The 15,120-nt window shown below is 43.9% G+C and overlaps 1 protein-coding gene across 1 annotated transcript in view; it reads left to right on the forward strand.

The window, feature by feature from the left end:
* The window catches only part of LOC114808671 (exocyst complex component 2-like), a 164,093-nt gene that overhangs the window by 64,608 nt on the left and 84,365 nt on the right, over positions 1-15,120 (forward strand). The window contains exons 10-11 of the mRNA XM_039910964.1: positions 565-690; positions 5,612-5,736. Coding sequence (XP_039766898.1) covers positions 565-690; positions 5,612-5,736 — 251 coding nt within the window. The remainder of the gene's footprint in view (positions 1-564; positions 691-5,611; positions 5,737-15,120) is intronic.

The following is a 15,120-nucleotide window of genomic DNA, read 5'->3' on the forward strand; positions in this document are numbered from 1 at the left end:
TCCATTTTACAGATGAGGTAACTGAGGTACAGAGAAATTAAGTGACTTCCCCGAAGTAACACAGCAGGCGCATGGTAGAGCCAGGATTTGAACCCAAATGCTCTAAATCCCAGGCTTGTGCTCTTTCCACTAAGCCTCATGCAACCTTCTGTAAACCAGCATAGACATTGTCCTGTCTTTTGTTGTTCAGTCGCCTCCGACCCATAGCGATGCCGTGGACTCATCTCTCCTAGAATGACCCAACTCCATCTGCAAACATTCTGGTAGTGTGTCCATAGAGTTTTCTTGGTAAAAATACGGAAGTGGTTTTCAATTGCCTTCTTCCGTGCAGAAAACTTGAATATCCACCCTTGACTCTCTCCCGTGCTGCTGCTGCCCAGCACAGGTGGGTTTAGAAGTCATTAAACAAACGACCTTGACTTTTCTTGGTTTTCCCTTTCTCAGAAAATATAAAGTCATGGGAAAGGAATAGCATAGAAAGATTTGTGTCAGGAGTATATGCTGAATGTAATGAATGAATGAATGCACATGCACATCAGAAATCAGATGCCTTTTCCCCCCCAGGTAATCCTGTGCTACACAGCACACTGTTGGACATGGATGGGGACTCCCGACCCTCTCCTCTGAGCCACCTCAGTCAGACGGCTTCACTGAAGAGGGGCAGCAGCTTCCAATCCAGCCGAGATGACAGTAGGCCTTTCGTTTTCTTATTTCTGTCTTTATTATTATTATTTTCTTTTTTAAAAATAGCATCTGTTAAATTCTTAGTACTCTTTGCCTCATACATAGTAAGCGCTTAACAAATACTGTAGTTATTAGTAGTAGTAGCATGTGCCAGGCACTGTACCACACGCTGGGGTTGATATAAGCTAATGAGGTTGGATACAGTCCCTGTCCCGTGGGAGTCACAATCTTAATCCCCCTTTTCCGGATGAGGGAACTGAGGCACAGAGAAGTGAAGTGAGTTGCCCAAGATCACACAGCAGACAATTGGCGGAGCTGGGATTAGAACTCAAAGCCTTCCGACTCCCAGGCCCAGGCTCTATTCACTAAGCCATGCTGCTTCTCTTTAGTAGTTTGTTTATCTCTAACTCCCTCTGTGGCTTTTAGTGTATTTCCTAACTGGCCAAAGTGGTTTTCCTTAATCCAATTAATCTCTATCATGACCTCAAACCACCATCAGTGAAGATGCATTATCTTTTCACTCTCCATTTCCTGTTAACTGAGTTATATAATTAATGTAAAACAGTTTCTAGGTAGCACATAACTTTTTCATAAAAGAGCATAGTATGTCATCTGATTTTAGTAAGTGCTGTTCCTAGATAAAATTAGTTTGATATTCTGTATGATAAATATGTCATTAAACTCATTTGCCTGCTCTGTATTTTTAAAAGGAACTTGTGACATGGGAGGGCCTAGCTTATTTTAATAATAATAATAATAATGTTGGTATTTGTTAAGCGCTTACTATGTGCCGAGCACTGTTCTAAGCGCTGGGGTAGACACGGAAATCAGGTTGTCCCACGCGGGGCTCACAGTCTTAATCCCCATTTTACAGATGAGGTAACTGAGGCACCAAGAAGTTAAGTGACTTGCCCAAAGTCACACAGCTGACAAGTGGTCGAGCCGGGATTCGAACCCATGACCTCTGACTCCAAAGCCCGTGCTCTTTCCACTGAGCCACGCTGCTTCTCTTATTGCTGCTGCTTCTTATTTTCTATTCTTGAAAATAAAAATCCACAACTGACTTCTGAAAATCACACTTTGCTAGTGAATTGAATAGTGCAGAAGTGCTGCAGATTTGTAACTAGTCTTTGCATATTTGCAAAGCACGGGCTTTGGAGTCAGAGGTCATGAGTTCGAATCCCAGCTCTGCCACTTGTCAGCTGTGTGACTGTAGGCAAGTCACTTAACTTCTCTGTGCCTCAGTTACCTCATCTGTAAAATGGGGATTAAGACTGTGAGCTCCACGTGGGACATCCTGATTCCTTTGCGTCTACCCCAGCGCTTAGAACAGTGCTCGGCACATAGTTAGCGCTTAAAAAATACCAACATCATTGTTATTATATTCATGTTTCTTGGATAAAGGAGTTATTTTATTTAGTGGTTTCCGTACTGTATAAGCATGTTCTTTTGCTTTGAAACTACCCCACAAACAAGTAAGCAAACTTGCCCTTCTAAGAGGTTAAAGATTTTTCCTGCTAATCACTTTATGTTGATTTCATTATTATTATTAATAGTCATATCTATTGAGCGTTTACTGTGTGTAAAGCACTGTGCATCATATATTCGCTTGGGAGAGTACACTATAACGTCAAACACATTATAACATCAGGCACGTTCCCTGCCCACAGCGAGTTTACAGTCTAGTTTGTTTCTCCTTCCCCAGGCTACCAGGCGCAATCATGCAAGGGAGAAGAGTCTCAAGGAAGATGAGTACTCAGTGGAAGATAGATATTCACTGTATCACTAAATCCTGTCAGTTCAGCCTTCACAGCATCCAAACCGCTACCCTGCTGCCATGTTAATCTAAGCCCCATGCTGTCCTGCCTTAATGACAGTATCAACCTCCTTGCTGACCTCCTTACCTCCTGTCTCTCCCTAATCCTGTCTCTCTCTGCTGACTGGATCATTTTTCTACACAATTGTTCAGTTCATGTTTTCCCAATCCTCAGGCAACTCCAGTAGTTGCCCATCTAGCTCCACCTCAAACAAAAACCCCTTACCATCGGCTTTAAAGCACTCAAACACCTTGTCCCCTTCCTACTTCACCTAAGCTGCTCTCCTTCTACAATTTAGCCCACAAACTGGGTGGGGGCATATCATGGGGCAAGGTGAAAAGATAAAAGAAAGTCCTAAAACATGTAAAATTTTTCTTCCCTTTCTCCCAAATCTGACATAGGATGGGTAATCCATCAGTCAATCCATTTGGCTCTTTTCCAGTTTCTCTGTAGTCTTTATAAAATGTAGTGATCAGAATTAGGCAGGGACTCTAATAAGAATCTTACTAGGATAGAGTATCCAGTTTTCTCCTAAAATATGGGTGTTGTATTCTTACAAATCCCCATTTTAAGCAAAATTCATACTATAGCACTCTGTGTCCAACACTGCACACGTGTACCCAACCTTTGCTTCTGACCCCGCATGGTCTTGTTTTCTAACTGATTTGAAATGTCAGACATATGTTCCCTATTTCCCTAATAATAGTCTGGCCAAAACTCAGGTGTGACTAAATGGATAAACGCCTGAAAGGATTATTTCCACCCCACTGGGAGGCAGTCCTTATACCCTAATGAAAGAAGAACACTACTCAAAAATTGTGTCACCGACTGCTGATTTTGAAAATAGATTCCTGGCTTGATGAGAATTAAGTAAGGCTACATGACTACTGCCTAAAACGAAATATTCAAATTCCATTTGAATTTTATCAGCTTCTTGAGGTAATGTGGTCAGGGAACCAACTCTGTTAAATTGTACTCTCCCAAGTGCTTAATACCGTGCTCTATTTACTTGCCCATCTCATCTAATACAAATCTCATAGAAATCTTCTCATCTCTTTCCTTGCCCATGTCCTGTGCCAGTCCTGGATCTCCCTCCCCTTTTATCTCTGACAGAAGATCACTCTACCTGCCTTCGAAGCTTTATTACATCTCCAAGCGGCCTTCCCTGACTTAGCCATCTTTTCCTTTACTCCCTTCTTTTTCACCCTTACACTTAGATTTATACCCTTTATTCACCCCACCCTCAGCCACACAGTACTTATGTACTTAATGCACAATTTATTTTCATGTCTGTGCCTCCGGACTGTAAGCTCCTTGAGGGCAGGGAACGTGTCTACCAACTCTGTTGTACTCTCCCAAGCACTTACTACGGTGCTATGCACACAATAAGTGCTCAGTAAATATGACCGATTGATTGATTGCACTATACCATTGAGACAGTATAATTCATTTGAGCCAGTAGGCATGATCCTGCTCAAGAGAATCTTAGGAAGTAAGTGGAGCTTGTGATTCAAAGGTGAAAATGAGCATATTTTGCGTGGAAGCAATGCTTGGAATATGGAGTGATGATTAACAGTGTAATGAGAATGAAATTAGAACATTCAAGTAACCAGGTTCTGCTTTTAGTGATATTACTTTATGACCAACTCCAAGAAAGGTAATTTGCTAGCTCCTATAATTTTCAAATATTACTACCTTCTATTAACATTAATATCATTTGTTAACATTATATAAAAGCTTGTCCCTACTACTTTAAAATAGTCTAGGGAAGGTGAATAGTTAAAAAAAAATGAAAAAGTAAATTTTGCAAGTAGAGAAAACACTGCTAGGACTTATGTGGTGAGTGCCCAATGCCAAGTTTTTCCTTGCTTTGTAGTTCCAAGTAATAATAATAATGCTAGTATTTGTTAAGCGCTTACTATATGCAGAGCACTGTTCTAAGCACTGGGGTAGATACAGGGTAATCATGTTGTCCCACGTGAGGCTCACAATCTAAATGCCCATTTTACAGATGAGGTAAGTGAGGCACAGAGAAGTTAAGTGATTTGCCCACAGTCACACAGCTGACAAATGGCAGAGGCGGGATAGAAGTAATAATGTAACCCTGAAAGCATTATGGCGTATTGACAGAACATCGGTCAGAAAGAATGTTCAATTGTAGCATGATCAACTGCTTAAACTCTCAGGAATTGATTGGAATGGTGGAGAAACTGAGAAATTGAAAAAAAAAAAGCAAGAGGAAATGGTGGCCCATAATATACAAAAGGAAACAGCAAGAAGCCGTGAAAGATGAAAATCACTGAGAGAAAAAGAGGGAGAAGATAGAGATATTAAGAAGGTTCTCTAAAATGGATAGTGGTTTTCATTCTTGATGTCTATCCACCTCTGGAGGAAACCACAGCTTCTTCATAATGCAGAGCAATATTCTTTAAGACCAGGTACCAGACTGAGATTTTCAGAAGCCATCGCATCAATATCATTGTAGTTTTCTTTTATTTCTAAATGTTTATGTAAGTATTGAAGCATTTTGCTGTAATCGTTATGACTGATATGGTCTTTAAGAAGTTGAATCCTTCAAAAATCTTTTTTTAAATTGCTGCACTGGGGCAGTTATCTTTGTCTAATCCCAACGCTGCCACATGTCTGCTGTGTGACTTTGGGCAAGTCACTTAACTTCTCTGTGCCTCAGATACCTCATCTGCAAAATGGGAGTTAAAACTGTGCACCCCATGTGGAACAGGGACTGTGCCCAACCTAATTAGCTTGTATCTACCCCAGAACTTAGAACAGTGCTTGACACATAGTAAGCCCTTACAAGTATTATTATTATTATTTTCATTATTATTATTATTGTTATTGAAAGTACAGTAGGGAATTATTGAAAGTATCAGTGTTTGGAAATGGGTAATATGTCCCTTGTTTCTAGACATACTATTTGAAAATATTTGAATAATGTCATATTTATAAGCTGAAATCTTTACAGTCAAAATGGCAATCAATAGGAGTGACATTTTTCAGCTATTGTAGTAGAGGTCTATCACAGACACATTATTCTATATTACTGGTTCTGTGGGGTCTTCATTTTCATTATTCTTATTTCCCTCTCTAAGTTTGGAGATATAAAGTTCCGCACCAAGTGGCATTTGTTGAGAAGTTGACCAAGCTTGTTTTAAGTCAGCTCCCTAACTTCTGGAAACTCCTGATTTCCTATGTGAACGGAAGCCTTTTCAGTGAGGTATGTATGAGTTCTTGATCTCCAATTTGGTTAAAATAAAATTGTGAATGGGTGGCCTTCTCGCTCAGTGGAAAGAGCACGGGCTTGGGAGTCCAAGGTCATGGGTTCTAATTCCATGTGCCAGTGCCTGTCCTGTGCCAGTCCTGGATCTCCCTCCCCTTTTATCTCTGACAGATAATTCTAATTCCAGCTCCGCTGCTTGTCAGCTGTTTGACTTTGAATAAGTCACTTAACTTCTCTGTGCCTCAGTTACCTCATCTGTAAAATAGGGATTAAGACTGAGCCCCACATGGGACAACCTGATTACCTTATATCCCTTAGAATAGTGCTTTGCATATAATAAGCACTTAACAAATGCCATCATTATTCTTATTCTTAGGAGTTCACTTATTCAAACTTTTGAAGTCAGAGGAAATTATGAAGGAAGGTAATAATGGAACAAAGCCATATTGGCTTAATCATTATTGGGTATTTTTGTTGGGTTTTTTAATAGTATTTCTACCATCTGCTGCCACTATGCCAAAGGAAATAACAGCAAAAGTGATGGTAACCCAAACTGTTCCACCTGAATTGGCTTATTTTTACCTACCAATGAAGTTATAGTGGCCATGATAGCAGTATTTCTCCTTCTCCCTCATCCTGCTTTTCTTTATTCACTTTTCCCCTTCTCTCTTTTTCCCATCTCTCCTACTTCTTTTCCCTTTCCCCCACTTGCTTCTTTTCATTGTTCCATCCTCTTTCCCTCTCTCATAATTTTTGTCCTTTCCTTTTTCTTTCTCTTCCTCCTCCACTCACCTTTTCCTGCAACTCCATCTCCAGTCTTCCTTTCCACCATTTTTCTCCTCTCTCTTTCTGGCCCTATCTAGAACTATAGAGGGCTTCTTCCTCATTTCAATATGTTGAAATTTCAGGTCATCTTATATCAACCTCTAAAAAATTTCACCACTGTGATATTTAAAAAGTAGAATAATATACCCCTGATGCCAGTGAAAAGCAAAATGCTGAAGTCACCGCAAGTGTTGTGATCTATACTTTTTAAAAATTATCCACCACTTTTTGGGGGGGTTTCTTTCTCTTCAAAAATCTGATGTATTATCAGGCTATGGTCTTCATTTTAAGTGGCTCTAATAATTCAGTCATTTAATCAGTCGTATTTATTGAGTGCTAATTTTGTGCAGAGCACTGTACTAAGCACTTGTGAGAATACAATATAACAGATACATTCCCAGCCCACTATGAGTTTACAGTCTAGAGGACTAATTTACAGTCCTCTAGATTGGATTGTAGTTCTCATTTCCTGCTCAGTGATGTTTAGTTATTGAATAAAATTACTTGTTTTAATTTCATTGTTTAATTTTATGAATGCACTCATTCTTCAAATTAAACTAACCAAAAGAACAAAATCTTCGTAATTTGTGTTTTCTCATTTTCTTTTTTTAAAGGATAGTAACAACAGACTATTGTGGGTTTTCAGTAATGCTAAATGACTACATAAAACAACTTCCACATCATAACCCTTTTGGGTCCCTGTTTTATCATGTAATTATACAGAAGCCCAGATGAAAAGATGAAATGTGGTATTTCAAAACAGTCTGTTCTCAGAACTGTTTCCACATGGAGATTCATCGACTTTTGGAGTGAGGTTAGTTAAATTGGACTTCTCTATGACCCAGGTCAAAATGTGCACACTCTGATAAGAAAGGCAAAGAAAGCAATATCATCACCACTTTTGAAATCTGTTCTCTAATGGTGATTTTTTTTTATGAAAATCTCAGCCTCATAAAAGCAATGTGGTTCAATGTGCTAAGCACCGACTGAGGTAAGTTTCTTGTCTTCACCACAGAGGAGAGCCAATGCACCACTAGTACGCTAGCTTCCTTTCCTTATCCGTTTTATCTAGGTAATGAGTGTTGCTTAGCAATGGAAAATGGGGAGCAATTAATAATAATTATACTATTTTTTAAGCACTTACTATGTGCCAAGCACTGTTCTGGTACCCTCCATGTCAGTAGTTAGGATCAGTGAGTGGCAACAAAAGTCCCCTAACGTAATATTTGCCATTCAGTTGAATATGATTAGACCTTTTGGGTACCAAGAATGAATGCTGATGACTGAAACCTCATACAGTGTGTGTTATGTAAAAAGAGAGGCAGGCATTAAGGTGGGGATTCTGTGGGGAAATGAGAGGATCATGAAGATTGACTTGGTTGAAAATTTAACCCCCTAGGAAATTGTATTTGAAACCTCAAAAGTTGAAAAGGTCTTTGATTATTTTTTCTCAACTTTTAAGTCTGATATTACAAACAGCTGGTATTAGAGGAGAAAAATTACTGAGCCTCTGTTCGTAGTTAGGGGGAAAGAGGTAGGGAAATGACCTGTTAAACATATCTCTTCTAAGAAGCCTTTCCTGACTAATCTCTCATTTCCCCACCCTATTCACCCTCCCTCCTCTCACTTATGTACTTGAATCTTTACCTCTTAAGCACTTTGAAGCTCACCCTACCCCCAGTCCCACAGAACTTATGACCATGATATATGACCATATCATTATACTGTGCCCTATGTGTAATTTATTTTAAATGTCTGTTTACCCCACTAGATTGTAGATTGTGAGGGCAAGAATAATGTCCACGAATTCTACTTTATTGAACTCTCCCAAGCACTTAGAGCAGTGCTCTGCACACAGTAAGCACCCCGTAAAATATTCTTGATTTAGCCCTGTTTCACCGACCCAAATTTGCAGCTGAGGCAGTGTACAAAAGGAAGAAGTGCTGTCAGTTTGAGGAACAGAACTGTTGAGCTAGCAATTCCTACTCCTTCATTTCCTCTTCCATCCAACACCTCCATCTCAACATCCTTCTGGTCAGACGCAAGGCCTCGTGGAAGTGATATCTGCCTGGGACCCTTCTTGATTGATCACTAGTGTAGGGTGTCTCAGCATACAGATTGGACCACATGAAATTCAGCATGGCCTACTGAAAAGAGCATGGGTCTGGGAATCAGATGACCTAGTTTCTAATCCTGGTATGCCACTGGCCTGCTGGGAAACCTTGGAAAGACGCTTAACTTCTCAGTACCTCAGTTTCTTCATCTGTAAAATGGAGATGTAATACCTGTTCTCTAGGAGCCCCATATAAGAAGAGGACTACTGTGTCCAATCTGATTGTCTGTTATCTACCCCAGCACTTAATACGGTGCTTAGTTCATAATAAGTGCTTAACAAATACCATCTTCATCATCATAATAGTGTTCCAGGAGGTTAGATAATATTGAGATGTTTCCATGTTCTAAGAGGAACAGTCTCCTATATTGTTGACACTTTGTGATGTTAAATTTTCTCAGAGAAGCCACTGATGTTCTTTTGCTCTTTGGCTAATTTTATATTTGTCTCAAAGAGATCACAGGATTCATAAAAGCTTCTAATCTCTTGCAATCTCTTTCAAGATATATAGTATTAGGATTTCTTACTAAAACAGTAGCAGGGGGCAGAGAGGAGAACATTAATTGAATGATTTGACTTTTTAAGTCCTACATTTGGAATGAAGCAGTTCTGAAGAACCTCATTTGCAGTTGTAAAGAAACTTGAACAATTCTTTCAAAGCTGAGTAAGTGCACTCTAGTCTCTCCATCCATCAGCTGTCTAATACATTTTTGTTGAATGAAAATACTTGTGTTTTTTTCAATATTCTGCTTAGAAGCATTTATTGACATTCTACTTTCTATTGAAATTCTGAAGCAAATCCAATGGAATAAGGAACAGGAGAATAATAAATGCATGGAGACTTGCTTTCATATATACACAGGTGGGATTCAGAAGTCAGAAAGAGAGGAGCATCAATAAATAGAAAGAATACTAGGAATTTTTTAAAGAGTTGTAATCACGTAAACTTCTTCTTGTAATAAAAACTAATGGAATGTCTTTTAAGATCTTGTCCGTTGCATAGTCTCATGTTGTTTTCAACAGTTTAAAAAGTTACAGATCTTTGAACAAGTCAGACTTTTGTGAAGTTACACATGTGAATCAAAACAGTGAAATTGAACCGTTGGTTTTACCCACAAAGTAGTTTTGGTCTGTGTGTGCAGGAAGGAGTTAATTTTTTTTCCACTTAACGAAATTTTAAGGCTGGATTGATTTGTCACCTTTTGGCATATTTTAAATGTTGCAGTTTTTGTGTGCATAGATATAGGTGAAGACTCAAAATAATTTTAACCATTAAGAACCTATATTTTGTTATCGAATGGAAATCATTAGAAATATTAGTAAGTGGTGTTCATTCTGCATTTCAAAACCTGTATTTTCACCTAAAAAGGAGAAAACCTGTGAGCTGCACTTTCCAGTATTTCAAAGATATGTACCAGTGAAATTGTGTTTAAGAATATAAAGATGGAAAGATATTTCTCATTGAGTTCCTGTAAATATTGTGAATTGGATGCTTAGTATTTCTTCACTCCTATTGATTTATACATTAAATCCCTAAAATGCCCCGTATTTCCTGAGCGGTAAGAGAGGTACAATGCTGAGAAAGTTCGAATCGTATGTTTATGATGAGGTAAATGCTTCTAGCCACTGTTGCCAAAAACTTATAGTCCAGCAGGTGTCATCGTGGATTCATGAACAGCTGTTGGAGTGTTAAAATTGACACTTTTTTCAGTTTTAAGGGTAGTTACGTTTGAGTGGGAAAATGCCCGTTATCTTATGATTTCTCAGAGGAACCTAATTGTTTTGATCTTTTGAAACCCCCCGACAGAAGCATAGGAGAAAAATCATCTCCCTTGCCAGCTGCAGTAAGTGCAGATATGATTTTCTTCAGTTAGACTCATTTGGGACTAGGACTGTGCCTGATATGTGATGTTGATATTCACCCTAACGCTCAGCCTGATGCTGGGAACATTGTAATCTCTCAATTCATTCATTCAGTCATATTTACTGAATGCTTATTGTGTGCAGAGCACTGTACTAAGCTAATTCGGCAACAGAGGCAATCCTTGCCCGACAGTGGACTCACAGTCCAAAAGGGGGAGGCAGCAAAACAAAACAGACAGCCATCAATACCATCAAAAGAGAAAGATAGAATCATAGATATATACACATTAATAAAATAGAGTAATCATATGTACAAATACACACAAGTGCTGTGGGGCTGGGAAGGGGGGTAGAGCAGAAGGAAGGAGTAGGGGCAGTGGGGAGGGGAGGAGGGGCAGAGGAAAGGGGAGGATTCAGTCTGGGAAGGCCTCCTGGAGGAGGTGAGCCCTCAATAGGGCTTTGAAGAGGGGAAGAGAGTTAGTTTGGTAGAGGTGAGGAGGGAGAGCATTCCAGGTCAGTGGTAGGATGTGGGCCAGGGGTCGATGGCAGGACAGGCGAGAACGAGGCGCAGTGAGGAGGTTAGCATTCATTCATTCAATAGTATTTATTGAGCGCTTACTATGTGTAGAGCACTGTACTAAGCGCTTGGGATGAACAAGTCAGCAACAGATAGAGACAAGTCCCTGCCGTTTGACGGGCTTACAGTCTAATCGGGGGAGACGGACAGACAAGAACAATGGCACTAAACAGCGTGAAGGGGAAGAACATCTCGTAAAAACAATGGCAACTAAATAGAATCAAGGCGATGTACAATTCATTAACAAAATAAATAGGGTAACGAAAATATATACAGTTGAGCGGACGAGTACAGTGCTGTGGGGATGGGAAGGGAGAGGTGGAGGAGCAGAGGGAAAAGGGGAAAATGAGGCTTTAGCTGCGGAGAGGTAAAGGGGGGATGGCAGAGGGAGTAGAGGGGGAAGAGGAGCTCAGTCTGGGAAGGCCTCTTGGAGGAGGTGAGTTTTAAGTAAGGTTTTGAAGAGGGAAAGAGAATCAGTTTGGCGGAGGTGAGGAGGGAGGGCGTTCCAGGACCGCGGGAGGACGTGACCCAGGGGTCGACGGCGGGATAGGCGAGACCGAGGGACGGTGTGGAGGTGGGCGGCAGAGGAGCGGAGCGTGCGGGGTGGGCGGTAGAAAGAGAGAAGGGAGGAGAGGTAGGAAGGGGCAAGGTGATGGAGAGCCTTGAAGCCTAGAGTGAGGAGTTTTTGTTTGGAGCGGAGGTCGATAGGCAACCACTGGAGTTGTTTAAGAAGGGGAGTGACATGCCCAGATCGTTTCTGCAGGAAGATGAGCCGGGCAGCAGAGTGAAGAATAGACCGGAGCGGGGCGAGAGAGGAGGAAGGGAGGTCAGAGAGAAGGCTGACACAGTAGTCTAGCCTGGATATAATGAGAGCCCGTAATAGTAAGGTAGCCGTTTGGGTGGAGAGGAAAGGGCGGATCTTGGCGATATTGTAGAGGTGAAACCGGCAGGTCTTGGTAACGGATAGGATGTGTGGGGTGAACGAGAGGGACGAGTCAAGGATGACACCGAGATTGCGGGCCTGCGGGACGGGAAGGATGGTCGTGACATCGACGGTGACGGAGAAGTCTGGGAGCGGACCGGGCTTGGGAAGGAAGATGAGGAGCTCAGTCTTGCTCATGTTGAGTTTTAGGTGGCGGGCCGACATCCAGGTGGAGACGTCCCGGAGGCAGGAGGAGATGCGAGCCTGAAGGGAGGGGGAGAGGACAGGGGCGGAGATGTAGATCTGCGTGTCATCTGCGTAGAGATGGTAGTCAAAGCCGTGAGAGCGGATGAGTTCACCGAGGGAGTGAGTGTAAATGGAGAACAGAAGAGGGCCAAGAACTGACCCTTGAGGAACTCCAACAGTTAAAGGATGGGAGGGGGAGGAGGCTCTAGCGTAGGAGACCGAGAATGATCGGCCAGAGAGGTAAGAGGAGAACCAGGAGAGGACAGAGTCCGTGAAGCCAAGGTGAGATAAGGTATGGAGGAGGAGGGGATGGTCGACAGTGTCAAAGGCAGCAGAGAGGTCAAGGAGGATCAGAATGGAGTAGGAGCCATTGGATTTGGCAAGAAGGAGGTCATGGGTGACCTTAGAGAGAGCAGTCTCGGTAGAGTGGAGGGGACGGAAGCCAGATTGGAGGGGGTCTAGGAGAGAATGGGAGTTAAGGAATTCTAGGCATCGATTGTAGACGACTCGTTCTAAGATTTTGGAAAGGAAGGGTAGTAGGGAGATAGGACGATAACTGGAGGGGGAAGTGGGGTCAAGAGCGGGTTTTTTTAGGATGGGGGAGACGTGGGCATGTTTGAAGGCAGAGGGGAAGGAGCCCTTGGAGATTGAGTGGTTAAAAATAGAAGTTAAGGAAGGGAGGAGGGCAGGGGCGATGGTTTTAAGAAGGTGAGAGGGAATGGGGTCCGAGGCGCAGGTGGAGGGGGTGGCACTTGCGAGGAGGGAGGAGATCTCCTCTGAGGATACTGCAGGGAAGGATGGGAAGGTAGGGGAGGGGGTTGTTGAGGGGGAGGGGAGACGCGGAGGGGTGACTTTGGGGAGCTCAGACCTGATCGTGTTGATTTTCGTGAGGAAATAGGTGGCCAGATCATTAGGGGTGAGAGATGGGGGAGGGGGAGGAACAGGGGGCCTAAGGAGAGAGTTAAAGGTCCGGAACAATCGGCGGGGGTGACGGGCATGGGTGTCGATGAGGGAGGAGAAGAAGCTTTGCCTGGCGGAGGAGAGGGCAGAGTTAAGGCAGGAAAGGATTAATTTGAAGTGTGTGAGGTCGGCTTGGTGCTTGGACTTTCGCCAGCAGCGCTCAGCAGCTCGAGCATAGGAGCATAGGAGGCGGACGGAGGAGGTGATCCAGGGCTGTGGGTTAGTGGAGCGAGAGCGGCGGAGGGAAAGGGGGGCGAGAGAGTCGAGATGAGTAGAGAGGGTGGAGTTGAGAGCGGAGACCGCTCGTCAAGAGTGGGAAGAGAGGACAGGGCGGCAAGGTGAGGCGAGATGCTATTGGAAAGACGGATAGGATCGAGAGAGCGGAGGTCTCTGTGGGGCAGTAGCGAAGATTTGCAGGGGGAGGGAGTGTGAGAGATGAGGCAGGTGAGAAGGTTATGGTCAGAGAGAGGGATTTCAGAGTTGGTGAGTGAGGAGATAGTGCAGCGGCAGGAGATGACGAGATCGAGGGTGTGACTGAGTCGGTGAGTGGGCGCGGTATGGTGGAGGAGGAGGTCGGCAGAGTCGAGGAGGGATAGCAGGCGGGCGGCAGAGGAGTCGTCGGGTACATCCGTATGGATGTTGAAGTCTCCAAGGATCAGAGTGGGCAGAGAGAAGGAGAGGAGGAAGGTGAGAAAGGGGTCAAGGTGGTTGAAGAAGTCGGAGGTGGGACCAGGAGGGCGGTAGATGACGGCGACAAGTAACTGGAGGGGGTGGTAGAGGCGAATGATATGGGCTTCGAAGGAGGGGAAGGAGAGGGAGGGGGGAGGAGGGATAGTGCGGAAGCGGCATCGGGGCGAGAGGAGGAAGCCGACGCCTCCTCCCTTACCGGTGAGTCTGGGGGAGTGGGAGAAGGAGAGGCCTCCGCCGGAGATAGCGGCGGCAGAGACCGTGTCTTCGGGAGAGAGCCACGTTTCCGAAAGGGCGAGGAGGAGGAGAGAGTGGGAGAGGAAAAGGTCATGGATGAAAGGTAGCTTGCCTGTAATAGAGCGGGGGTTCCAGAGGCCACACTTGAAAGTAGCTGTGGGTGCAAGGGGAGGAGGGGGGGAAGGGCGGGGGGGAGGGGAGGGTTTGGATGGGAAGGAGGTGGCGGGGCCCTGGACGAGGAGAGGGGGATGAGGGGTGGCGGTGGGACAAGAGGACTGGGATGGGGCATGGGTGGGGAAGAGAGAACGGGGGAGGGGGTGAAGAGGGGGTTTGGTGGGGGGAAGAGTAGGGGGAGGGGGAAGAGGGGTAGCGCTGGTAAAGTGGGGTTCTAGGGCGGGGGGGGGGAGGAGACAGAGGAGAGAGCGGGAAAGAGCTGAGCGAGAGGGGGGAAGGGGAAGGGGAGGATAGGAAGGGGCGGGAGGGGGGAGGGAGGGAGGAGGGACATGGAGAGGCCAGAGAGGTGGGTGGCAACACTGACAACAATAAACAGTAATAAACGAAATCGGTAATATAGCAACATGATACAATATGATACAATACAGTGGTGCTAATATAGCAACATGATACAGTATGATACAATATATTCGTGTTAATAAAAGGGGCGATGACCAGGGTCGGGGGTAGACTCGATTAAGGGGTGACCTGATCAAATTCAAAATCTGACTACAATAAACAATAAAAAGCGAGATCGCAAATATAGCAACATGCTACAGTAAGGCACACTACAATAGTGTTAATAAGCAGGCGATCACCAGGGTCGGGGGACGAGCCGACCCTACCCGATCAAAGTCAAGCGGCCAGCGGCCGAGAGAGTCCCAGAGCTCATGACCAAATGTCCCTGTGGCGGCGGGGGGGCCTGAGGTTGTCCGGGGTGGGTGGCGGCCGTAGGCG

The sequence above is a fragment of the Ornithorhynchus anatinus genome, chromosome Y2 (genome assembly GCF_004115215.2).
Source record: "Ornithorhynchus anatinus isolate Pmale09 chromosome Y2, mOrnAna1.pri.v4, whole genome shotgun sequence".
In the NCBI taxonomy this organism is placed as follows: Eukaryota; Metazoa; Chordata; class Mammalia; order Monotremata; family Ornithorhynchidae; genus Ornithorhynchus; species Ornithorhynchus anatinus.